Here is a 26,780-nt window from a genome sequence, read left to right on the forward strand (position 1 = left end):
CGGTGACTTTTGAGACCTCAAATGAATGGGGTTGCAGTACTAAAGTGCTGGAGTACTCCTTTAATTTGCAAAAAAATTAAAAAGTAATTTCATAAGCGTCTAATTAACAAGTTAATTCGATATTAAAGTCCCCTTAATTTTCACCTTAATTTGAAATATTTGACAAATCCATTAATCATCAAGTCAGCGATTGGGATTTTGGTTTGCGTTAGGGAGCTTAAATACTTTAAGGTGCAAATTAATTATATTTTAAGGTATTCTTCTGTGTTCAGGTATAAAATAGATCTACCCCAGATTAGGAACGTATGATAAATAAACAGATAGACTGTAATATAGTAATAATTAATTTGTACCTTAAAATGAGCTTACAAATCCAAGTCTTCACTGAAAATTGTGTGGTTAATTAATGGCTAAATTAATGGATTATAATATAGTAAGGTATTATATATATATCAGTGGATTGTCTGCATGGTTTAAGGGGTTAAAACCTCATTCCTGAATTTTTAACTTAATTGAAAAAGGCCCTCACACAGTTTAAATAAATTAAGGGATAGCTTTTATGCTATTTGGTCAAGCTCCTAAACCAGCAGAAAATCCATTGAAAATACTTAATTATAGTACATTAATGTAACCATTAATTATCCTCTTATAATCCCATTAATATATTTAATTAAATGATTATTAATGTGTAAATGAATGACATTTTAAGGTAAGTTTCATGAGGACAGAGGCTGAGGTCGTGGCTGCTCATTTTTCTCATTCCCTTGGTCAACCATGACTTAATTTTGAGATAAAACTTTGTCAATCTCTAAGAATCTCTGAGATTTTCATTTAAATAATTGTCTGTTAAGTCACTATCGATCACCGAATGGGGTAACACAATGGTGATTAAGCCTATGGCCCACTAATAACAGCCTTTGTATTTGTAGTGTTATGAGTATTATGAAGGGTGGTTGGTACTAGATTGGATCAGCCGGAGGGACAATTTGTGAAACTCTCATGAGATTTGTAAGCATTGTGGTTTTACATTGTGTGCGTAACCCTAACCTGACCCAAACCAGCATTTACCTTTACAAACTGGGTGTCGGTGGTGACATTCCCAGGAAAAATCACAACCGGTACACAGTTAGTGATGCACTTCTTTAAGGTAGCCCAGTGCTTCTCAAACTTTTTCACTTAAAGGACTCCTAAACTGACACAAATTAGAACACGGACCCACTTTTGATGAAATTTTGCTTTTAGATCTTTTATTAGCCTACAGAATTGGAAATTATATTGAAAATAAATGATTCCCCCTTTTGCTGGGGACCCCCTGGAATCCCCTAAAGGATCCCTTGGGGTCCCTGGACCCCAGATTGAGAACCACTGGCCAACATAAACGTTGTGTTAAGAAATCATAATTAATCTCGGAGGGGAATAAGAGGAGTTTATGTCTGTCTATAATCCATAACCCTCATACAGTTATTTCCACTCAAATCATAAACTAGCAACATGAAGCCGTTGACCTGCTTGTGTGTGTGTTGATTGTCGACAAAGTTTCGGTTTTGTGTAAAAACTGTAGTGAATTCAGAGGAAAGTGAAAGTGAAAGACATAAACGGCAGATGAGGAATGTATCGTTGCTGTGTTACCTCGTGGCACGTTGTACTGATCATGGTTTGGTTTGTAAACCGACTTTATCCTTTAGTGGACTGGTTATGGCGCAGACTGTGTTTCATATGGCGGTGTTTGATCAGAGTTTCTGCTCCAGTAGTCGGACGTACACTTTCAGCGATAGGCTTCAAGAGAAGTGATCACGGAAGCCAGAGTAAGCCTGAAACAAGTGACGAAAACAAACCTCCAGGGACAAGCTCCCCAAAGGAGGTAGAGGGGGTTTGCTGTGAGGGTCAACATGCGGCAGGGAACAAGGTCGTTGACCAGCGGTCAGAGTTTGAAGAAGATGAGGATAATGAGTTAAGCGATGATGAGTTTCGAGTTGAGACCACGGACGAGTTTTACTGTGACTATGATTCAACCTGGGAGACTGAGGAGAGTCAGGAGGGTCCATTCAAGAGGACCAGCCGCCCACAGTCCAGAAATGTAAGTAAAACATAGATCAACATGTACGGTTCAGGCCTACTGCACAGATCTGTGAGAGATGGAACCGTACTGAGGCCTGCATTGTAATCATATTATGTTAGGGCGTGACCTCCGGTGAGTTTAAAGTGACCTCGTAATGTAATAGTTTCTGTTCTTCTTTTCTTTTTTGCATGTTGATTGCTTGTCCTGCATATGTCACTGAATGTCTTGAATATAATATAATCATCATTTCCATTTATTGTCTTTGTAACAGTACAAGTTTAACAGATTTAGAGATGCAGCAAGAGACATGCAGAACTACAGGCATGGCTACCCTGTAAGTTATTCACACACACACACACACACACACACACACACACACACACACACACACACATTGACACACAAACATCCCATATTCTCTTCTATATTTCCCCTTCAGCTCGACATCAGACCACAACGCTGGAACAGGCCCCCACCTCTTGAGCAGGATGACAAGCCTAACTTGAACTTCTACCTTGGACTGAGGTCCTCATCACCTGACGGTACTAACACACAGTACAAAGTCCATGTAGATGTACATGGCTTATACCAAGTTGTAGTTGGTGATTTGTTTTTCAGTGTAAATCTGCATCAGGAGACTATTTAGTCAAGAGTTAGGCTTCATCTTTATCTGTGCTACTTTCTTTACATCTATTCACATTTACATTTGGACTGCATTTCTGTTTATTATCAGGTGTCTACATAAATGATTTCCACACTCAATGGTATGGAGAATATGACATACTGGAGTATGTACACACCTATATTCAGTGGTAAGTTCATTTGTCATCAGGTGTGATGTAACATGTTCAGTTCCTGTTTATGCAACTTATAATTATTTTTTTCTTTCAAAGGTTGTTCCCACTGCAAGAACCAGGAATGAACTGTGATGCCAGGACACTGACAAAGGCAGAAATTGAGGTAAACTACTAAAACCTGATAAAAGTTATAATTTACAGTAGAAAGTGCTTCACATGTTCTTATAAAAAAAAATCTACCTTTTCTTCAGGAATTTCTTAATAATGCAACTGCAAAGGCAAATCTGTTGACATCGTACAAGCTCATGTTGGACTTTTATGGTATCGAATTGTGTGATGAGGAAACAGGAGACGTCAAGAGAGCATGGAACTGGAAAGACAGATTCAACAACCTGAACAGGTGAACTATCTCAGAATATTAAATCATACATTGATCATTCAAAGTAACAAAACCATCCAAGTAATAATTTCTTTGCCTTTTTTACTGTTTGCCATCAACCAGTCACACTCACAACAACCTGCGCATCACCCGCATCCTGAAGTGCCTGGGGACCCTGGGGTACCCTCACTACCAAGCCCCCCTGGTCCGCTTCTTCTTGGAGGAGACTCTCGTCAACGGAGAACTCCCAAAGGTCAAGGACAGTGTCCTCAGCTACTTTCTGTTCGCAGTCTTGGATAAAAGACATCGCAGGGAACTCATCAAGTTCGCCTATTTGGAATATGACCGTAGAGATGAGTTTGTGTGGTGTCCAAAGAAAATACAGATAAAATGGTCAATGTCCAAGTCACAGAAGGAAATGCATAGCAACAAACAGGCTCATGTGCTTGACATGGTGTAATATCTGGTAACAGCGTCTCTAGCTGGACCTTGATAACATTAAGCCTGCTGGTGGAGGAGGTGACCCCAAAGCCTTAAAGTTCTTATGCAAGTCCGCCACATGACTGCAATTCAAATATACAGCCTGAAGAGAATCAAAAGGGTCAAAGCAGCAAAGACAGAGGCAGTGATGATGAGTTAACCAGTCAGAGGCAGAGAAACTCCAGATTCTGAGGGTGATCAGAGCATCTTTGAAATTTACTTTAACTACACAGTTGGTTTCTGTACTTTACACACCAAACTGAATATACTGTTATTTATGCAAATGTTTTTTCACTTTAGTATTAACAGTTTTGATTTCTGGATTTTTTTTTCTTGGTCATCTCATTCTTGTTCTCGGGCTTTCGTATAACATTAATTTGCAGTCTTCTGAACCAAATGAATGTTTTACACAAAGAGTGCAATTTTAATACAAGTGCTTTTGTCATGATGTGGGTAAGTGGCACATAAAAATAGTTTTAAGAACTGTTCATCAGTTTGTTTGTGGTAAATCAGTTTCTAGAGTCTAAAGTTTTCGTTTTGATTATCTTATTCTGTGTTCACAGCCTGTTTGTTATACCTACTTGTTTTATATGTCTTATGTGCATAGATTTTTTAATCTTCCATTAATTCCTAACTGTAATCAGAGTAATAGTAATATTTTTGCAGTGGCAAGGTTGAAACTAAGGCCTGGTCATTGCTGAGAAGGAACGTAGATTGATGTTTCAGAGTTCTTTAGCTGCCTAACTGTAATGAAGTATGCTACTGGAAAAGGAGTAAGGAAATACTGTAATCATATATGAATCCTGTTGATTTAAGAAAAAAATTCTGTCTGACACAGTTTGTTTACAATGCAGGTCAGTTTGTTATTATGTTTCTTACAAATAAAAAACAGAAGTGTGATTTGGTTCCCTTGTCTTTTATAATTATCATGCCTTTACCTCACCAGGTTTCTGGATTTTCTGTAGCATCTCACAGCTGTAAGGCTACATACATCTTCTAAGGTTACAAAACATATTCTGCACTTACATAAATGTGGAAATGAACTGTAATTTATGGATGCCCTTTGATGTCAAAAATCTTCATAATACATGTCAGCTATGTGTATCCACAGTAACAGAGACAAACACAGATGTCATCAAACAGGTTTAATTGGTTGAGCTGAAACAGAATCAGGACATTTCATGAACAACCATCGATGGGGTGTACTATACTGTAAATAAATGGAGACTTTTAGTTCAAAGCTGCTGAACAATTTAACACCTTACACTGTGCAATGACCACAGTTCTAAGCAGTGTTGCCTTAACTTTCACATTATCCATCTCAGATACGTATATGGCTTTTATTTTCTGTACTTAGAAAAGTATTAAAAACATCAGTATATACACAAATACATTCATATTTACATATTGCAAATGGTGTTAATCAGTTACATTATTGTTTTCTTAAAAAAAAAATGCTTTGACAGGAGAAAGGTACATGTAATAGGACTCAGTAGCCTACTTAAAACATCTTGTACACAAGCAACTTAGATGGCCTTCAGTTTTGTTTTTCAAATGTGATAAAACAAATTTAGAAACCTTTTAGTGACAAAGAGAATACAAACATTGTCAAACTTTTTTTTTCCAGAAAGAACACAACTGTGGAAATTTAGCGAAATACTGCTCATCTACATTTACAGTGATGATTTTAAGTGGTGAAAGATCAAAGTGTCTCAACTGTGTGGAGTGTCCATGGAACAGATACTAGGACGTGTTTTTGTCTTTTTCTGCAGTTTTATCACTCTCCTTGGATGTGTCATGTTTAGTGTCTTTTTTCTCCTCTCGCTTTTCTCGGCTCCTGCTCCTTTCCCGACGATCTCTGTCTTTGTCCCTATCCCTGTCCCTCTCCCTGTCTTTGTCTCTGTCTCTGTCCCTCTCCCTATCTTTGTCTCTGTCCCTGCCCCGATCTTTCCCGCGGTCCTTGTCGCGGTCTCGCTCTCTGCTTCGGGACCTGTCCCGCCGTCTGTCTCGCTCTCGTTCACGTTCTCGCTCACGGTTTCTGCCTCTGTCGCGATCGTGGTCCCTCCTGTCAGAATCTCTGTCCCTGGCTCTGTCCCTTTCCCTTTCCCTGTCTCTGTCCCGGTCTCTCCTCCTGTCTGTGTCTTGATCCCGGTGTCGCTCTCCCTCCGTCTCCCTGTGCCTCTCACCCTCCCTCCCTCTGCTGCGGTCTCGTTCTCGGTTTCGTTCTTGATCCCGGTCCCTCTCTCTGCCTCTGTCCCATTCTCGTTCCCTGCTCCATCGCTTGCCCTGGCCCCTGTCCCATGACGGCCTGCCAGGGTGGGGGACTTCCCGCTCTCTTTCCCTCCTGCGATCCTCAGACAGCTCTCTCTGTCTCTCTTCAGACGGTTGTGAGGAACCAGGAGCAGGTTCTCGGTGCCCGCCTTCAAAACGACTGAAACGATCTCCGCTGCGAGGCTCTGAGTCCTCTCGGGTAGTGCTGCTCCTCCTCCTGATTTCAGGAGAGTGTCGGCGCCAGTGGTCATCCCTGTGCAGGTCTGGACTGTGGCCTCCCATACGACTTGGAGGACCTATGGGAGCCTCTGTGGGAGTTGGCAGCAGGGGCCCGCTGTGGCGAACAGGTCTAGCCTCATCTGAGTGCCTATCAAAGCGATACCGCTCTGATCCACCAAAAGGGTGAGATGGATGCGCTCGATTCTCCTGAGGGGGAGGACCTCGGTGCTCATCAAAAGGTCCACGATGTGATGGTGAGGAGTGTGGTCTGGAGTCTCCATACTGGTTATGTGGATTGAAGTGTTGTCCGCTCATCTCCCCACTGGGAGCTCTTCTGTCCTCATACTGGTTAGGTGGAGGTCCCCGGTAAGCTGGACCTGGAGGCGGGCCCTGATTGTCTTTATAAACATGGAGAGGGTTTGGATTCTGATGTTGGTCCACATTTAGCTTGAAAGAGTTTGTGTCTTTGTTATACTGTTCTGCAGGGCCTCGAGGTTGTTCCACCATCGGGGGTTGGGTCACCATTGGAGGTTGGGCTCCGTGGTCACCGTACTGAGATGGTGGGGGACCCCTGGATCCTGTGAAGTGGGACGGAGGAGGAAGCCTGTTATCAAAATGTCCAGGAGGTGGCCCTGTGAAGGGTGGAGGAGGCCCTCTGCTTCCAGGGAAGTTAAACGGCGGTGGCGGACCAGTGAACCTTGGTGGAGGCAAATTGTTCTGTCCGTCAAAACTAGGAGGTGGAGGAAGGCCTGGAGGGGGGCCTTGTTGTCCAATGTGCTGAGGGGGGATGGAAGGATCAAACATTTGAGGAGGAGGGCCTCTCTGGCCCATTGGAGCAAAGGGTGGTGGTGGTCCTCTGGGTGGCATAATATTCTGAGGAGGTAGTCCAGGAGGCGGCTGCTGCTGCTGTGGCGGGGGCTTGCTGCCTGGCCACTGGTTCTGATATGGAGGGTATGCTGCCGGAGGTGGGACATATTGCTGGGTGCTGTCAGCTTGCATGGGAGGAGGACCGCGTACAGGGGGAGGAACATGGATGGGCGGAGGGGGTCCCTGCATAGGAGGGGGGCCTGACATTGGAGGAAGACCTTGCATGGGTGGTGGCATAGACATTGGCAGAGGCCTCATCATCAGGTTCTGCCCCTGCATCGGATGGGGCGGAGGGAAGTTGGAAGATGGGGGAATGTCAGCTGGAGGTCTGTACTCACTGTTCAAGCCTGATGCTGACATGTGATGTGACATGTGATGGGACTGAGTGTCACCCATCGTTGTGCTCTGAGTGAGGACCGGGATTGTGGAAGTTATTGTAGAGGTGTTTGCAGGCTCATTATAATAGTTTGAAGTTGCCGCATCTTGGCTACTCTCCTCATACTCTGAATCTTCACCAGCTTTTAAAATACTGGCAGCATTTGGCCAAATACTGTACTTGTCCATCTCTATTTCAGTCTTGATTGGCTCAGCTTCCTCAGTTTTCACTTCCATCTCACCCATGTAGTTGACCTCCATATCAGGTTCCACCTCCTCTCCTAATAAAGGAATTGACACCTCTGCCTTGTCTGACTCCATGAAGGGTAGCATCTCACTTTTCACTTCCTCGTGAGGCAATGATGTCTCTGGGCCTTGTGAGGAGTCTGGGAGTTCAGCTACATTAGGCAATTGTGGCTCTTGAACCACCGGCTGTGAAGGCGGAGTAGAATCTGCCAACAGAGCAGATGTCTCCTCTCTCTCCTCGGGTTCATCAGTAAGTTTTCTGCTGGCTGCAGCCTGGCGAGGATCCCTGCTCTGTCGGGGATCTCTCCTCTGGTTGATCAAGGGAGCAACCGACGAAGACTTCACCAGCTCTTCAACCTTTTTGCCAAGCTGCAGTAGCTGGCTATTGGCCAAAAGGGATTTGGTGGGTTGAGTTAAGAGTGTGTCTGGAAGAGTCAGTGAGGCACCAGGTGCGTCTGTGGATGACGTTTGCTGTTCTCCTGGTTTCTGGAATGTCTGATCCCCGATCTGTTTAAGGCTCTCCAGGATCTTTTGTGGATTAGTTATACATTCATTTGTAGCCTTAGTTTGACCTGGTAATACAGTTTTTACATCATCAAAAATAGAGTCATCCTCTGGGTCATATGCCACATCATCACCTTCATTCGCTACTACTTCAGGCTGCTTAGAGATCTCAGGTTTGCTTATTACCTCAACAGGCTTTTTAGGCACATTGTAGCCCCTACTGGGGTCATACTCTTCTTCTGGGTCATATGGTCGGTCATCTTCATCCTCCTCTACCGGTTTCTCTTTAGAAATCTGTGCAAACTGCTGCACAATGGGGTCTAGCATTGTAGCGGGCGGGACGGAGAGTTCCCCACCCTGATCAGATGGAGAGTTGGAAGCTTCTGAGTCGTGCTTTTTCTTCCCAAAAAGAGTGTTAAGGATGGTCTGAAGAGGAGTGGCGTTAGCTGCAGAGGAAGCTACAGAGCTGGATGAAGATGGGGAGTCTTTGCCAGTGGTAGTGGATGTGGCAGGCGTTTTGACAGAGGACAAGAAAGAAAGGACAGAGGAGGCGGTGGCAGTGCTGCTTGAGGTCTCAGAGGAGCTAGGTGGAGGTGATCCTGGAGGAGTTGTGCTGAAGGGAATTTCCAGACTCTGCCGTGTGTTTCTTTCGGCTTTGACTGAGGGAGATGGCTTTGGAAGGCCAGTGTCATCGACATCTTTGGTTTGAGTCTTGGACCGTTTCTCCTCAGTTTCCAACGGAGCACCAGCACGCTTTCTGTCCTTCTGGCAGATCAACAGCCCCAGGAGGAGGTTGGGACGTGCCGGTTCAAGCCCTGTACGATGGACAAAACAAGAATCTTAACCAACACTTACATGTGAACTAACAGATACATTTCTCAAAATAAGGCTGCCACTCTGTCTATAAAACTGCTAAAACAAAACTGATTGAGGTATGAGCATTTCTGGCTTACAACATATTGCAATAAAGACACACATGAACCAGGTGAAATGAGAGCTTCCAAACATTTTCCATGATTCATACTGAAGGAACCAGTAGCACATATACAGCTTTATCAGATATTAAACCAAAGTTCTCTCAACTCAAAAGCGAATCATTTGATATGACTAATGACTATGTAGGAATATGAGTAGTTGTTAAACCCATTGGTGATTTAAATTAATTAAAGTGAAAAACATGCTGTCATTAGTAAATAACTGCTGGCTAGAGAAACACTTGTTGACTGTAGGTTTGTGTTGGCAATTGAAAAGATTTGTAGATGTGCTACCAGATGTAACCAAAATACAAACTATGAAATAAAACCACTCTAAATCATTGACTGTCTGCACCTGTAAATTGACATAACAAGATGGCAAGAAATACTACAACAGATGGTTAACTATAATATTGTTCTGATTAATCCAGTCAGGCACATAAATTAAGTTGTATTGAAATTCTGACTTGTGATCTTTACCAGTCTGTTCACAGAAACATCTGACAAATTCAAGATGTGTAATTTGATTTTTCTAAATATACTCAATTAATAAAGGAAAAAACATCAGTCTCTATGTGGGAGTTGATCCATTAGTGTGTGAGACCCTACAAGATGGACGCCCTTTTTACTTACCAAAACTGCAAATGCTATGTGGTACTGTTAACAGTGTTGTACAGTCACTGGTTGCAAAATTGAAATCAAGTGCTGATCCTTCAGTCAGGAGGACATGTTTAAGAAGATTTTTGGTCATTCCAGCGGTGCAGCATGTTACCATATGAACACCAGCATGGTATAAAATGACTCAAGTTCACAGCAATTTATTGGTTACACAGATGTTCAATTATGTTTATGTATGAGCCAAGTCTTAAAAAACAACAGGCTGAGACTGGACTCAATTGGCACCAACCTGCGATGCAAACTTCCTTTATTAGAAATGTTTGATACAAAGTCAGATACACAGCAGAGAACACAGCAGCTGTTACATGCACAGAGGTGTTTTCCAGGGCAGACTCAACAAGGAGTGTGAGTGCCCCCTACAGTACAAACCCATGAATCAAAAAAGCTCTCATTTCAACCTGAGTCCAAAAACAAAGACTACGCTAAATATACTCACCACATGTACGAAGACAAAAAAAAAACAACACAACTGAACAGGAGAACATGAACATATATACAATTACATTCAAGTCACCACAGAAGTATATTTGTGTATCCCTGTAAATGCTTACCTGGCCCATCAAACGGTAAGAGTTTGGAGGGTAATGGGTCCTTTGAGCTCAGTGGGATGAGATAGAGGTCTTTGATCCGGCGGTTGTTGTTAGCCACCACACCGAATCGTTTCCTGCTGCTAAAGTAAGAGAAAAGAGAGACATATGCCACCTCCTCTTCCTCTGTGGCTGGGTGGAAACGGATCAGACACAGCTCCTACAAACAGCGTAAAAAGAGAGTAAAAACTACTGTGTAAGTGATGTAAGATCTTTAAATAAAAATGTAAAGCACTTTTTTCTTTTTTTCTATGCTCAAACAAACCTTGGAGAGAGAGGTTTTCAGCTTCCCTACATAGTCCCACACTGTGTTTGGGGATATCCGTCCTCCAACATGAATGGTGTCTGGCAAATCCTGCACAACAGAGACAAAACAATGAGTGATGCTTTTGATTATAAATATAGGCAAGACTTTTGCATTAATTTATCAATGTTTTCTATGACATATGAGAAACAACAATACATTGTTGGACCAGAAAGTGTATGTTGAGAGGAAAAAATACTAACCTCTTTGAGGTGCTCAAAAGATCCTGACACCAGGTAAGCCTTGGTCACAAACTTAGCCACCGACTGCATGTTGATAAATCCTTTCCATATCTTCTCTTGACCATGGAGGAAGATTGCCGTTTCACCCTCAGGAGGAGGCTCAGATGTACTGTAAAACCAAAACCATCATCCGTTTAGAGAGGTTTGCAAAAAAAAGCATCCAGGTGTTTCCTAAGATGACATGCTAAAAATATCAAGCAGGTTGATTCTAAATCAAAAGCAAAGCCTAAAAACCAGCACACAGTACATCATATGAAGTTTTCTTCTTAAAGAGAAGAACAGCCTTGTCACATCTTGTAATATCATACTCTCCACCACTCCTGTTACAAAATAGGGTCCTAAAGACATATTCTCATGCAATTTTAGTAGAAAACATACAAGGCATATTGGTAATACACTAATGTTCACACCAAGAATTTTTGGAAAACCCCTGGTATGAGTTAATTAAAAGAACCTTGATGAGATTGAGCACCTTGTTTTAGCTGATTTGGACACAGCCACTGCAGGCGGCGGAGCTGGGGGCATTGGCAGGGGTGCCTTGGCTCCAACCTCCACTGGAGCAGTAACAGGAGCTGGGAGTGTCTCTGCTGCGTTGTTGATGGGTTTTTCTGGAGCAGTATAGGTGACAGCAACACTGGAGCCGTGCCTGGCCATGCGCGGGTCTCTGCGGCTGATGCTGACAGAAGAGATGGTGGGAGTGATGGGTGCCGGGGCCTGGGCTGGAGGTGCCAGGATCTTGAGGTCTTCCTGGTAAAGCTGCGGCTGGGATTCTGGGACAGTTGGCTCCATGTTGGACTGGTAGGATGGAAGGGCCGGCTGTTGGTAGCCCATAGTGTCTTGGTGCTGGTAGGCTGTGGGGACCTGCTGTTGGCCGACAGGAGAGACATCCCCCGACCTGGATGAATGCAGTTCTTGTCTGGGTGGCTTAGTCTCAGGCTTCTTGGTCAGTTTGGCTTTCTTTGCTGCTGGCTCATCCTCCGTTTTTTGACCTAAATGGCAGGAAAAAAAAAACAACAACAGTAAGAAAGTTATCTGCTGTATAACAATGATTCACTGGATGGATATTACCCTGACACTCCATGTCAGCCTCTCATTTACCTGTGCATATTTTACAGTTGAGGTCAAATAGATGGGTCCTGTGCTCTGAAGTAGTGTCTTTGAGCATGGTACTGAAAATATCCAGCATGCCACTGCTCCCCTCAACAGCAGAGGGCTGAGCGGATACTGAGGGAGTGAAGCCAGACTCATCTTGGTCCTGTGGACATAGAAAAGATCTCCATCGAATCTTAGATGAACTGGAACAGATAATCACTCACATAACACCCAGAATTCTGGATGATGATGATGTGCACTGCTTATTTAGCACAAGGTAGGAACAAGTAGGATTAGTGCCTACTGAAAGATAAAGCATTAGAAAAGAAGAAGAAGAACAGGACAGTTTAGCCAGTTAACTACCCTTATTATCTTGGATACTATCTATACTTAGCTAGATTTTAGTTTGTGCAATAAGAACCCCATGCAAAAGTGAAAGGAAAGTATGAAAGCCATAGAAAGACAGCATGCCACCACTTACTGCAGCAGAAGCCATGCGAGCAGATGAAGTGGTGGCAGAGATACATACATCTGCATCAGATGTTGGTGGAGCATCCTCCATATCCAAGCTATGTGAGCCAGAGTCATGCCTACTGCCAAGTTTGGACTGCCCTGAGTGGGATCTTGCACTGGGAGAATGGGCCTGTGGGAGACAACCATATAAACTGTTGAAACTTTATGGAATCTGTAGAACACATAGTTTAATCTACATGTCGTTGCCCTGTGCTTAGTCTGTAGTTGGAGGGGAGTAACATTTACCTCAGGAGGGTCAGGTTTCCTCCACTCTGATATCTCCTTGGAAAGCAACTCTTCAGCACTCAGTCTGACCAGTCTGAAGGGACTGACTTCACCACCCACCACCCTGTAGAACAAGCCCTGAGACAAACACACCGCACAGATATTTAACTTCTACACTTGAGGGGAATCGAGTGAAACCATGGCTTTTCAAGCTGCAGGCAAATACACAAAACTCTTTCGACTTAAGAACTACATTACTTTTAATTAATAGCCTCGCATGCATACACACATTATTTCATGTTTGTGTGGACTCACTTTGTTTTTAGGGTCCTTGAGGTTGAACATGAGGGACCTGTACTTGTTCTTGTACTTGCTGTCAGTGCTAAGGCAGAGGTTAAACATCTCCTTCTCAATGGCAACTGCCAGCCTTCCCACCTCACTCTCAGTCATTTTCAGATCATCACTGTCGCTCACTCTGGTGGTAAGAAAATGTAAATACAAATGTTTGTTATTTAAAAGGTGTCTTAGCCAACAATTTACTCAAAATATCTAAATATCCTGAACTATGTTTTGTGGGACTCACTCACCTCTTATAGAGGATGTCTGTAAGCGAGCGGCGGATGTTCTGTCTCATCTGGTTGTTGGGTGGTGGCGGCATGGGGGTTACAGGGGGTGCTGACGCAGCTGGATGTGGAGGTCTGGAGGATGAAGAGTGGCTGGAGGGAGTTGAAGAAACTGGAGTTGATGGGACTCTGGAGGATGAGGAGGACTGACTGTGGGATGGAGTGTCCTTTTGTTGGGGCTGCTTCTTGGGAATGGTGAAGTTGGACTTGGTGACTCTCAGTGCTCCTGTGACGTGGATAGGACCTGGAGGGAAGGAGGACGGGGCGTGGGCGCTCTTTGCTGGTTTCTTGGACTTTGCTGCAGTTTTACTCGGAGGTGTCGTAGGTTTCTTGGAAGCCTTTGAGTTGGTGGATTGAAGAGAAGGCTTCTTGCCCTTTGGGGAAACCTTGCTACCTTTAGTGTTCAGGGACTTCTTGTTTCCTTTCACTGGCGTTGTGGATGCAGAGGAAGATTTCTCAGGAGCCAGGGCTGCTTCCTTCTCTTTGTGTTCTTTCTCGTTCTGCTTCTCTTCCTTGAGAGGGGCTGGAAATCAAGAACAAGATCAAACATTTTAAAATATGTCATCACGCAATATGTAGTGTGACACTATTTTTCTAACACTGCAGATAACCATGATTTTGGGTGTGTAATTCACAGACTACAAAAGCTGCTTGAGATTATAATCATCGGTTTCACAGCTGATAAAACTCAAATCATTAAAATGTGAAACACAGTAAAACTTTAACAATATGAAACATAGTAAAACTTAAACAATTAAGCCCTCGCTCAACTGATCCATAAATAAATGACAGTCACATAATTATGTAAGAACACATTGAAATAAAGGTTAAGAAATAAACACAAAGTTGACCACTGGGCAGATAAATATAGTCCCTCTTTATTTGTAGCAGTAACAGCAGATACATTGTGCCGTTTATGCAGTAAAAAAGTATTTTCTTCCCAATCATTTGGAGGTGATGATCTTCAAGAAAAGTACTACAGATCCATGCAGAAGAAAAGGAGATGATCCACTTGAGTCTTGTGTAAATTCTTACTGTAAAGTTGCCATCAGCAGTTTCTGAAGAGAAAGGACTACAACTATCGGGTTCTGTCACTTGAACATGAGACACAAGCAGCATCTAGCAGTTACTCATGGGCTCAGATGTTTACTCAACCTGTATCACTGCCTACTAAAGTATAAATAGTCCATAACACTGTATAAACAGAGAATAAAATAACATTTCATAATCATAGAGCTGATAATTTACTCACCACTAAAACTGTAAATCTTCAAATTCATTCCTATCTTGAGCTCAGCTACCAACCCTGATCACTATCAGGTGCCCATAAATGCATGCACTCTTAACAACACAAGAACTAGACGTCTCATTAAGTCACTTGCATAAATTCTGCAAGTAGACATGAATACATTTCTTTAAAACCACAAACATCCTTTTGTAGTGTGAAAAAAATATATATAAACCAATGTGTGGCTACACTGATTTAGCAATACACTTCACACATTTCTCTTCAAACTCTCATCTGCAGATGCTACTGCTTCATCCATTATGCCAAGGATTAAAGATGCTTAATAAATCCACTCAAAATTAAAACCACAACAAATTTAAGCAGAGCAACAGGATTAAGACCGAAAGCAACCAGTCTATAATGATCAGAGGTTGTCACATCCTTCAAAATATCAGTGTCAGCAAAATATTGGCTATAATGCCTCATGTTATATCAGACTATCATTGGGTATACTGTTCCAACCTGCTGCATTTACTCAATATCAACACTCAGCATATAATCAATAGAGCGCCTTGCAGAACTCTCAACATCTTATAAAAGTGAAAGAAACTCAAAATGTCCACATTGCATTGCAACAAGTTCCACTCAACATATATCAGATCTCGTTAGGTGCAAAATGTATGACAGGCAGCACTCAGCCCTGGTCTTCATGTTCCATCTTCTGTTGTGGCCTTTCTGAACTTCACTGCTGTATCTCCACGTGGTCTGGTCTCACTGTACCCTGGGCAGAAAGGTTCCTTCTTTTCCGACTGCTCACCATCTGGTGGATCTTGAGCTTCATGTCTCCATAGTGTGTGTAGAATTATGAGCTGTATGCTGTATGCTTGTTTGAGCTGAACTGGATATCCTACAGCAAGCCAACACTGCTCACATAATCAATCGAGGCATCCAAAAAACTGTCACATCACCTTTTATTTTCAAGCCACTTTCCCACGAGTACTGATGCATTGTATTCAATATGAATTAAAACTTTGAAAAAGGTCAGCCTGTCACCCCAAAGAATAAGGGTAAAAAACAAAACAAAACACATGGTTGTGCTCAACAGGTTCATGCCTGATATTATCAGCTCAATATGAGCTATGTTAGCTTCATAGGTCCACATAAACATGGGGGGTTTGAGACACCTACCTGCTGGAGAAAGGGAGGGAAGGACCTTTGTGAAATCAACAGCTGAGGTGATGTACCCAGGTAGTGGATAGACTTGTACAGCCAAATTTAGTGGGTAATTGAAACCACCCAGTGCACACAAATACACACGCACAATTCCACTCATCACATCTATATATCTCATGGTAAAGCAGCATAAAATGAGTTCAAGATTATTGCCCTCCTTTTATCTCTACCACGTTCTTTTTTTGAGTTTTCATCTACAGTCCTGCATTTTAAATATGAGGTATTCAAAAAAGGGTACTCCAGTGATTAAGTATTGCACTATTCCCATAATGCAACCTGGTAGCATTATTCTGCTCCCTGCCTGGTAAATGCTGACATCTTTCATTCTCCTGCCTCTGGTTTCTAACACAAGCCTCCTGTTAAGAATTTAGTCCTAAATGGAGACTCTGAAATGTTCCTTCAAAGCCACAGAAGATAATTTACAACGTTTTTCACAGGCTGAACAGTACTCCTGGGTAAACTGATTTCGATGTGTAAAATCTCTGGAGTGCCCTTTTCAAAATCAATATGTTCAAGATTATTTAATACTTACCCAAAAGCCACATTTATCACTTACCTTTCCAACAGCTGCCAATATTTCATTGAGTAACAAAACCTTTACATTATCAAAATCACAACACTTTGCAAATCATTTTAAAGTCTAGTGTACAGATGAGTTCATCTTCAGAGCACTCATGTTCCTCCCCATATATGGATCATTTCTAAATTATGCTAGCATGACAAGAACCTCATTTATAAACGAAAAACCACAACGTGGTTTCAACAACAGCCCAAAACCTTCAAAGAGATACATACACTTTTTGTTTAACACTGTTGGTGATATGGGTGTAGTCTTTTCTGGTGTTACTGCAATGTAATTATGGTCGCTGGACCAGGATGCAGTGGCTGGCGGGGGTGGGTGCTCCTCAGCATGCTCATCTTCGTCATCCTCATCTGGATCAGGACTGTAATCTTCATCGCTCTCCGAATCCTCCTTGCTCTTCTTCTGTGTCTTCTTCGCACCAGCAGCGCTCCTCTGGATGAACGGGAAGAGACGCACATATTCAGGCAGTTTAGTAACAGAACAGAGCAAGTCGGCTGAAACATTACATAATAAACATAAAGATATGTTTGACTTGAGCCATGTTGCCTTATAATACAGATTCACTTCATAACATCCTGCCAAATGCCAGGAAAATCTGCCCTTAAACAAAAAAATAAATAAATAAATAAATAAATAAAAAATCAGACCTTTAAAGTCTGCTTGCTCTGTCTTTTTCCTTTCTGACCTCCATACAGACATATTGCACAATCCAAGTAAATACATTGTTTTTTTTATATCCTCCAGGCTCCAGACTCAGTCTTTAATATTATTTTAACATAGCATCTAAACTTTGGCAAATGCGGGGTATATTTCTCTGACAAATGTACAGTGTGCTAAATTATTCTTGGCAGGTACATTTTACTGGTTTGGTGAGGTAAATGACCCAAAAGGTTAATTTGAGACACTGCCCTCAGGGGTAGAGTCAGGCAGTAGTTCTTCAAGTTTAAACCCCTCAAAAGGTTGTTTCCCTATTTGAAATGATGGACCACATCCACCACTGTACATCACTGTTGACTCCCTTCCACAGCCCTTGAAGGGTCAATCTGACATCAATCTACATGAGTTTTCAGAGCAATGAAAACCACAGGATTTTTTTAATCCAGCTATGAATGCACATGGAGGCAGAGTGTGTAACAAATAGCCAGTAACTTGCACAGATCAAGAGGAGTATCTAATCTGACATAAGACTGCTGGCTGCTGTTAGGGAATTTTCATTGCTACTGAGGCAGATTTTAAGTTAATAAAAGAAACACAATGTAAACTCAATCTAGAATATACCAAATAGCTCAAGATTATACAGTATAGGTGAGAACATTGTGTACCTACTATATAGACCCTAACAATACTGTTGAGTATAATCAGTGAACACATTAATTCACTTATACAGCCCGTGTTATTCGGATCTATTAAAAATTACTTTATATTCATAAAAGTCACTGCATGCTTACCAGGGCTGTGAAATATTACTAAGCCACAACATATTCAATCACTGACATAATAAATTCAAACACAAGGCAAAGTTATTCTGGATGTCTAAACACATGGCTCCACACTTTCAAATTCTTTAAATCACTTCACTTTAATCTGCATGCAGTGTCCATGTCATGATCCTGTGGGAATGATGACTCCATTGTTCATGTGAGCTGATTTGTCAGGACACTCTCATTTTGATCTGATCCACTGAACTTAACCTGCTCTGGAACAATACAGGATGCCATCGTGATCTGACCCTCGTCAATGTGAGCCAGTTTTATATTACTGAACAACCTATGCTAAGACCAAATTATGGTTGCCAAGCCTCCACATTTGCTTTTTGAGACAGACACTTAAAAGATCTAGACCGTAGACATTAAACAGTAGTAGCTGCCAGTAACCATTTGTTAAGTAATTGCACTTCCAAGTACTTTAAGATTAAAATTCTGCCTGAACTATTTTAATCAGGCCAAGATTTAACTTCTTTTGACATCATTAAAATGCAGAGGGTGTAGTCACAGCAAGGAAACTTGAGACAGCCAAAAATCTCAAAATGAGATTTTTATATATTTTTTAAATCCCAAACATGACTGTAATAACACCTGGGTGAGTTAATATTAGGTTATGATTGTTGCATATACATGAATGTGTTTTCTCTAATGCTAATCAACAGTCAAACTAAATATTCTTCCAAGTCACACCAATGCAGCTATTTATGTATGTATAAATAAGAGCATATGAACATGTTATGATTAAACTCATTTGGAGACAAGACAGCCAAGTACTTCTTCAATAGTCACACCAGACTCAAGGACAGGTTCCCAACAATGCTAACAATGAAGCAAAACATTCAGCAAATTTAAAAACAAACAAAAAAAAACACACACACACACTTTGGGAAATAATTTCTCAAATGTGATCAAGACAGGAGATAAAAGCCTGATATCTACATTACTATGACAGATCGTATGGCAGTCATACACAACTTCTAAGAAGTTGCTTTCCACTGCTATTATGTTATAACTTCCAAAAATCTTATGTCTGGCAAAGGGCATCAACTCAGGTGCCCCAAATTACCTTTGGTGTAGGCTTGGTTTTCTGAGCCTTGGGCTTGTCCTTCTGCTTGGGCTCTTTGACATCGGTGATGGACTTCATGGCTGCAGCAGCGTGTCTCAGGATACAGTCGTTTCCACAGTACACCGAGTCCGGCTGGGCGTTGTTCTCACAGCCAGGCCCGATACATTTGGGAAGTGAAGACTCCTCATCAGCCTTCTTCTCCTCCACTGTTGGTGTTGTGTTCACTTCTATGTTTGATGCCACTTTCTGATCTGGGTCTGGTAGTGTTTTCTGCTCTGCTGTGGGTTCCACCTTCTTTTCCACGGTTGGTGCCACCTTCTGGTCTGCTTTTGGTTGGGCTGGCTGCTGTATGGACTGCTCCAAGTCAGTACACAATACAATCAACAGCTAATAATCCACAAGGTCATTTTGCATAGTAAATAAGTTACTATCTAAAGAGTTTTACCAGTGAACTTGTACAGTATTGTCTACAGAGATGTTTTTTTAAAACAGCTTTAAAAAAACAATGCATTCAATTTCAAGGTGTGGTGGGCTGCTTGATGCCATCGCCACATCTTTAAGCATGTTTGTCCCCATAATTTATTTTTCATACTATCAATTGAACCAAATAAACCAAACTGCTTCTTTTTGAGTCTGCCTTTTCTAAAAGCATGCAACCTGAAAACACAACGACAGTTGGGAGTAACGGGGTCCTGCACACTAATCATAGATTAATATTAAGATTAATAATTAAAATGTAACATTTCACCCACACATTTAAACCCTTTGACAGTGACTGCAGTCAAATGTAATTTAACTAGCTTAAAGCAATGCCTGTTAATATAATTAAATACAGAATTTAACAGTTTACTGTGGCATCTAAGTATTGTAGTATTGTACTCCAGAACAATAGGCACTGTACCTCAGACAAGGATTTATTGGCTGGACTCCTAAAAACACGATTATTCAAAGCATTTAAGATCATTTGCAAGGACCTACCGGCTGAAAGATCTTTATCTTCTTTTTCCCAGTTGGATTAATAGCTTTCTCTATCCTGCCTTTGATGCCTAGGTCTTCTGCTCCCTTCTCTTCAGTACCAGCAGATAAGGAGGTAGGAGGTGCTGTTGCAGCTTGACTAGCTAAGGGACTGGACTCTGCTCCTCTGGCGTTGGTTTTCTCAGCAGCTAAAGAGGAGGCGGCAGCAGGAACAGTGGGAACAGAAGTCTGAGGAGCAACATCAGCTTTGGGTCCCCCAATTTCTGTGCCTGTAGACAGGACAGATGTGGCAGGCCTGACCACCTGGTTTTTCTTGGCGGTGCAATTGGGGCAGATGTAGTCTTCCCCGTTTCTCTCCATCAGACGCCCGCGGGCCTCAGTGATGCCCACACAGTCTCCATGGAACCACTCCTCGCAGCGGTCACAGCAGATCATGAACCTAGTGAGCAAGGGACATTTTGTAGTGGCACTTTTCATACAAGTAATACTCAACAAAAACTCTGGCTTTCCTTAATCTTTCAGGTGGCATATCAATATGACACGACACTGTAAAATAAGACAGTAGATGTAGCTACTAGCTTGACAAAAAGGAGGTGAGATGACATGAAACTTAAATATGCCATGTTTAAAGTACAATGAAGAGCTAATTGTAATGTTTTGCTTGCAACACATTGTTAAAATGTTATGTTTATTGATGTAAACAGACATTAAGACAATGTGGGTATAATACCAGGGTCCGACATAATTGCTGTCCCGATGGACCAGGGCCGGTAAAAGTTTATGCAGGGCAAGTTGATGGATATACAGCTTAGGATGAGGGGAGGACATTTCTTTTCATTCAACAATGTTAAAAGTAAAGTTGGGCTTTGCTGTTGGCTTCCCAAGAGAAAAAGTGAGAGAGAGAGCAAAAGCGAGCGAGAGAAAGCGGCTGTGGATGATCGAGGAGAGCGAGCAGCGGTAGCGAAAACAAAGCTGATGAATGAGAGAAATAAAACATGATTTTCTGATTGTTTCAGAGTGGTTACGTTCTAAGACAAGTAAATAATCGTCAAACACTCTACAGATGATTTGCTGTGTAGACAGATGCTCTTCGTTTCCGTTTCATTTTCTTCCTCTGCATTTCTCTTTTTCTTTCATTCATTACAGTTCAGCTTCATGTCTGTAGTTGACAGGTGGCTCGCGGAAACAGACAGAAGGAGCTTGGAGTGAACACGTGCACACAAACAAACGCCATTATCTTCTTTCTTAACGAGTACATTTCTGCAGATCTCTCAACATTATCTCAGTTCTTGATACAGTTTATTATCAAGGTCATCCACACTCGTTGAAATGTTATAAGTTCTCTTCTCCGTGTGTACTCCATACTCTCTGGCTTTACACATAATATGGAGAAATTTATACACCATTCATTTACTGATCCAATATGTGCTTACTTTCATATTTTGCATATTTGTGTAATATAGCAACATTACATAACCATAACTAAAAGGGAATTTCACTGTTGAATGTATTATGTATACAATGAACAAATCACCAAAATTAGGGGGGGGGGGGGGGGGGGGTTATGGGTTATGTTCATTTTTTTTGGCTGCTGGGCCAGTGAAAACTCTGATATACTGGCCAAGTGGGCCAGTGGAGAAAAAATGTTATGCTGATCACTGAATACCCACCTAATGAAGCAATACATGAAAACATACCTTTTGTTGTGTTTCTGGCGACAGATGCAGTAAAGTGCATTGGGGTCATATCCTCCATCATCAGACTCAATGGATGATGAAGATGAAGATGTGGAAGAGGAGTCATTGTCATCATCGTCCTCGTCCATCTGGGACTTGCGTGTCTTGCCAGGACCTTGGGTAGCTTTATTCTTGTTTTCCCTCATGACAGGAGTGGCGTTCTTGTTGGCAGGAGCAGAGGCTTTAGGGGTAATGTTCTTATTGGCCGCCTTCTTTTTATTAATATATGTTCTTATTGGTCCACGCTTTACCAACACTGCAGGCTTTTCAGTGCTCTCCTCATCACTCTCTTTTTCAGTCTCCTCTATTTCCCCTTTGTCGTTTTTATCTCCGTGCTCTTTCTTCTCATCAGCAACCTCTTTCTCCTCAGAGTCCAGCTCGGGCTGAGGCTGTGCTGCATTATAGCTCCCTCCATCTTCGGGACCTAGATCACCTTTTTCATCTTTTTTCTCTTTGTCTTCATCAAGTAACTGGGGTTTCTTGGCAGCATCTCTGCTGTCCTCGTTCTCAGAGCTTCCATCATCTTTGACCGTCGCTCTGCCGCCACCTCGGGTCTGTCTGCCACCTCGAGTTCTCCTTTGGGTCTGCCTCCTTGCTCCACTTCTCGTCCTCCTGTCTGGAGACTCTGCCTTGTCCTCTACAGCCTTTGCATCAGTGTTACCATCAAAGCTGGCCTCTGAAGCAGTTTCTGCATCTGTTGGAGTTTGGGAAGGAGGATCTCCACTTTCCAGACTGGGAGGGGCGCTCTTTCTTGACCCCCTTTTGGCAGTGGAGAGGAATTCCTCTAGTTTGTCAGTACGCTTGGACTGCCTGCCACTACGGCGGACGGGACAGCGGTTTTCAGGGCTATCGGTTGCTGCCTCCACTGGCATCTCTCTTTTTGCGACAGTGGATCTACGGAAACCCCAAGTTTTCTTTACTTCACTGCTGGCCTTGGTAGATTTATCTGGCTCCTCTAGCGTCTCTTTGACCGCATTCTCGCTTTCAGTTTGACACTGCACGTTATCCCCTTCACCTGTGGACAGAAAAATCACAGAAGGCTGTGGGCAAAAAATCATGGCACACAATCACCAAAGTTCAACATACAAACATTGCTAAGAAACTACTGATTGTTTGTGATCAATTATGCATATAAATAAAAATGATTGATGATTTCAGAAGGAATGCTGACTTGGATATGACCCTTACTTACACTGATTTCTCACCCATATTTAAATCATTCACAGATTAGAGAACCTGACACTAAAGCTGTGCCCAGTGCAACTACAACATCATCATCATTGATAAGGGAAAAGAAGCTCATCCAAGGTACCTTCAGAGCAGCTATCCATACGGTCCTGGCTCTGCTCTGGCTCAGGAGCTAGAGAGAGCTCAGGGCTCACATTCTCCTCCATAGATGATGGAGTCAATCACTACTTTCAAACTGAATGTCTACAGTTAAGAGAAGAGCACAAAAGACCAGCTATGAGTCACTCTTTTCACTCTATAAAGTATTGTGACAAACACTGAGGGCCGCCAGGTGTTCTTTCAGTAGGCAGTGACTGGACTGCTCTGTCTTAACTTTTTAGATAGGCTTGTTTCTATTACATTCTCACTCCAAATGAAATACAACGTTAGTTTAACTCATTATGTGCGTTAAGTCATCTATAATTTTTAATAACAGCTCTATAGAAGGTATGCACTGACATCACTTTCTAACCATACCACCCCATCACTGAATAGCAAAACAGTGTCAGTATGGCTGCTATGTATGGTGATAAAAAAGGAAAACAAACAAAACGTAACAAACATGAAGGTCATCAGTATCAACAATGACCTGTACAATTTCCTCAACAGTCTGTGGGCATTGAAATGTGGTCCGATCTGAGTATCCTGACACCTCTACATGTGTGGATCGAGAAGCAGAGGAATATTTTGTAGGCCTGAGACAAATAAATGCCCAACTTCACATTAGTCAGCTGAATCATAATCAAAGACTTTAAGTGATATTCTGATTCAAACATGTTTGTGGAAACATTTAGGCTAGATTTTATTACACTTCATTCAAAAAACTGTGCACTTTCTCTTCTGATGTTCCACAGCCCCTTAGAAAGTATCACTTCACATCTCTTCCCTTCTCTTTAGCATTCTGCAGCCTGTAAAAACTTATGCAAGATTTTTTTTAATCTGCATAATTGATTGTATAATAGCTCTTAAAAATTATGGCAGTGTTTTGCATGTGAAAGTATTATGACAGATGCTAACTGTAACATGTTTGCCACTCAGGGGGAGTGACTGTGGCAACTTCTGTGTATAATCACATCACGTGCATACCCTCTATAGTCCAATGCTGCAAATTAGGGTTGTATGTAATGGTGAAGTAACCACCTTGACAAAAATTAACTATATACAGCATTTTTAAACTTAAGAATACAGACAATGTTTGCTGTTCAAATCATTTTCAGGGAGAATATCAGGATTGGGAGCAGAATACCATGTTCAGTAATTCCATGGATCAAGTCTAAAACTGAATTGTGGCCTCATACAATTCAGAAATAGGTAATGTTGATCATGAATCATGAAGATGTACAGAGCTTGAGATTCTCCAGGTAAAAAAAAAAAAAAATCCTACTCAATTGAACGACACATTATGAAAATTGTTAATATCTGTACCTGCAGTTCAGCAGCGATGGGTGACAGAGTGCTTCTTCAAACAAAACAAAGGATTCACAGCAGTAACCATCAGTCTTGGTGCAGGGTTAAAGAATCTGCCAGAGGGAAAAAAATAAGTTAAGATCAAGGCACTCTGCCCTTCACAGAAAAGCTAAGCTGCAACAACAGCGTGGACTCAATAACTCAGTTTAGATTTTAAAAATTATGCGCAAAACATGAGGTTTGGTAACTGGAGTCTTTCTCAATTAAAAAAATGACTCAAAGATTTAACTTTATGTGACAAAAACAATACACCAAACACAAGCAAACAAAACAAACAAAATTTTAACTGGACATAAATTTTTCACTAACTGAAAATGCACAAAAGGTGTAACTGCCCAAACATGAGGCGGACAATTGTTTGCTGTGCATGAGGGGAATTATTTGCAATTTTCACAATAATAGATTAAAAAAACTTGAATTATTTTAATAATTTGATACAATGCATACAATTATATTGTGAATCCATAATCATTTAATCTGCTTTTAAAAACATCCAACCAAAAGACTAATGGTGATTAAACAAGAATGCTCCAATAGTGTGCTGGTGGTCACGACACCGTGCCACGTGAATGAGGGGGAAGCTGTTGCCAAGAAAAGGTGGGAGGGGTCCGGGATGAAGATCAGATTAAACACTTTCGAGACAATACGATTCAATCGACTTTTTTAAGATTAACAGATTCTGACACATGTTATCAATGATGCTAGATGTTGTGCATGTAACAGCAATACCGAGATGTAGTAACTGCTGCTCGACACCGAGAGGGAAGGAGCACACGGCCTCGACGCGCACGATCGAGCAGCTCTGAATTCCCAGTCACAACCATACATAATATTATCGCATGCAGATTGTCAAGTGTGACCTGAATTATGTGCAAGTTTTGCTGGGCTTTGTTGGAGGGACTGGACAACAAACTAAGCTACGACATGAGACTGCACCTCCTGCACACCCGTCCCAGTCAATGACGGCCGCAGAGCAAGCACTCCGTCCAACTACTAGCTAATGTTAAAGCTAACACGAACCATGAGCAGAGCTCTCCAAATTGTTAAGATAATGGTAGGGGGTATTCTTAGCAACTCCCGGTATAATGTTAAGTCCATTCATGTTACGCTTCACTTCATCGTCTTATAACATGGAACTGTGCGTTGCGAAACGTGCACGTACACACGCCATTAGCTACCACGAGCATGGGCATGCTAACTGAAAACTGAACTGTAGCTTAGATATTAGCCATTTGAGTAACCCTTCAAAAAACACACACAATGACCAAGTGAGACATTCCTTCTGCAGCAAGACTCGTACGTAACAAGTATGAGGGACCGGAGTGACATTAAATAGCGTAACGTTAGTTTAACTGTAACTGTTAGCTAACTGTAAGTTAACGTCACAGCTAACGTCATGTTCAACCTTGCCTCGGATACCTGGAGTCAACTGTTCAGCTCCTGCAGGAGGAGGAACCCCACGAAAATTCAACAATACACTAGTAAATGTTCAAATGGTTGTATTCCACCCACCTACACGCTAGAAATACCGATGATACGCTCTCGCTCTTTCTTCGGTCAATCCTCCATTTTCCATTCCCGCTGGAGCTAACTGACTGCGGCAGATGGCTGACGGTTTACGGAGTGCGCTCTGTGTGTCTGCAGCGCCGCCACAGGTCAGGAGGAGAAACGCAGCAGGCACAAGCAACAATGTTTGTTTAGCTTGAGGTTTACAGTATGTATGCTAGTTTAAAGGGAAATTTCGCCACTTTTTATGTTGATGTACAATCAGTGTTGATGTTAAATGTAGTCAATTGAAGCAATGAATTCTTCAGTGCGTGCTATATTGACCAAGACAGCTGAGTTTTCCTGCTCGCTGAGCCGAGCTGACAGTGCCTACATTTACCAGGATGCATTGCGTGCGAGCTTCTGACACCCAGTCCCCAAATCCTTTCAAAACCTGCCCAGCACGTGGAGGTGGGCGTTTCAAACGTGGCTCTGTGTACACAAAGTTAGAAAGGTCTCTCAAATACTTCACTCTTTGACCATAAAGCCAAAAAGAACAATGTAAATTGAATTGGACTCGTTTTGTCGACAACAAACATGTCCTCTCGTTGTATGGTGCCTAGATGCGACAACTGCAGAAAAAAAGAGAGAGGAGGGAGTAAGCGTAAGCTACCACTGATTATGTTGAATGGTGCAAAGAATGGCTCTGAGCAATAAAAAACCCCAAATATGACGAGAACACACCAAAATCAGTACTGGCATAAATGTATGTCTATTTTTACATTATGTTTGGCAAGCTTGGAAGTCCCTCCACCACTGTGGTTACCAGCATTTCAATGTGCCACTGATAGTTGGAATGTT

The 26,780-nt window shown here is 42.0% G+C and overlaps 2 protein-coding genes across 10 annotated transcripts; one reads left to right on the plus strand and one right to left on the minus strand.

Moving 5' to 3' along the window:
* Window positions 1-1,465: 1,465 nt before the first annotated feature.
* On the plus strand, window positions 1,466-15,055 carry LOC122980526 (opioid growth factor receptor-like). 2 transcript variants are annotated; one of them, XR_006403047.1, is made up of 9 exons: window positions 1,466-2,077; window positions 2,331-2,393; window positions 2,499-2,601; window positions 2,793-2,871; window positions 2,953-3,019; window positions 3,108-3,256; window positions 3,359-3,745; window positions 12,426-12,428; window positions 15,045-15,055. XR_006403047.1 is itself a non-coding variant. In XM_044348610.1 (7 exons), the coding sequence occupies exons 1-7, from the start codon at window positions 1,610-1,612 to the stop codon at window positions 3,693-3,695; spliced, it is 1,266 nt and encodes a 421-aa protein (XP_044204545.1). In that variant the 5' UTR covers window positions 1,466-1,609; the 3' UTR covers window positions 3,696-4,615. The 2 variants fall into 2 exon arrangements, 1 of the variants encoding a protein (XP_044204545.1); XM_044348610.1 differs by lacking the exons at window positions 12,426-12,428; window positions 15,045-15,055 and having other exon boundaries at window positions 3,359-4,615.
* On the minus strand, window positions 4,848-26,072 carry LOC122980525 (death-inducer obliterator 1-like). Of its 8 annotated transcripts, none has more exons than XM_044348605.1 (17): window positions 25,947-26,057; window positions 24,393-24,487; window positions 23,053-23,171; window positions 21,702-22,755; window positions 20,008-20,443; window positions 19,030-19,374; window positions 16,692-16,911; window positions 13,400-13,958; window positions 13,128-13,287; window positions 12,834-12,950; window positions 12,556-12,717; window positions 12,081-12,237; window positions 11,455-11,971; window positions 10,944-11,091; window positions 10,702-10,791; window positions 10,401-10,596; window positions 4,848-9,012 (listed from the first exon to the last, which is right to left on the minus strand). In XM_044348605.1, exons 3-17 carry the CDS (start codon window positions 23,132-23,134, stop codon window positions 5,459-5,461), a joined length of 7,797 nt encoding a protein of 2,598 aa, XP_044204540.1. In that variant the 5' UTR covers window positions 23,135-23,171; window positions 24,393-24,487; window positions 25,947-26,057; the 3' UTR covers window positions 4,848-5,458. The 8 variants fall into 8 exon arrangements, with proteins under 8 accessions (XP_044204540.1, XP_044204541.1, XP_044204536.1 ...); XM_044348606.1 differs by having other exon boundaries at window positions 12,604-12,717; window positions 19,030-19,383; window positions 25,947-26,056; XM_044348601.1 differs by having other exon boundaries at window positions 19,030-19,383; window positions 25,947-26,056.
* Between the last annotated feature and the right edge of the window lie 708 nt (window positions 26,073-26,780).

The sequence above is a fragment of the Thunnus albacares genome, chromosome 4 (genome assembly GCF_914725855.1).
Source record: "Thunnus albacares chromosome 4, fThuAlb1.1, whole genome shotgun sequence".
Lineage (NCBI taxonomy): Eukaryota > Metazoa > Chordata > Actinopteri > Scombriformes > Scombridae > Thunnus > Thunnus albacares.

What these genes read in the sequence shown, in the direction of transcription:
- LOC122980526 (XM_044348610.1), top strand. Translation starts at nt 1,610, where the DNA reads ATGTATCGTTGCTGTGTTACCTCGTGGCACGTTGTACTGATCATGGTT. An exon ending in TGACAAAGGCAGAAATTGAG is followed by an intron (nt 3,020 to 3,107) that starts GTAAACTACTAA and finishes CCTTTTCTTCAG; the next exon opens with GAATTTCTTAATAATGCAAC. An exon ending in AGATTCAACAACCTGAACAG is followed by an intron (nt 3,257 to 3,358) that starts GTGAACTATCTC and finishes GCCATCAACCAG; the next exon opens with TCACACTCACAACAACCTGC.
- LOC122980525 (XM_044348601.1), bottom strand. Translation starts at nt 23,134, where the DNA reads ATGGAGGAGAATGTGAGCCCTGAGCTCTCTCTAGCTCCTGAGCCAGAG. An exon ending in GGAAACCTGACCCTCCTGAG is followed by an intron (nt 12,718 to 12,833) that starts GTAAATGTTACT and finishes TGTCTCCCACAG; the next exon opens with GCCCATTCTCCCAGTGCAAG. An exon ending in CTTTTGAGCACCTCAAAGAG is followed by an intron (nt 10,792 to 10,943) that starts GTTAGTATTTTT and finishes TCTGTTGTGCAG; the next exon opens with GATTTGCCAGACACCATTCA.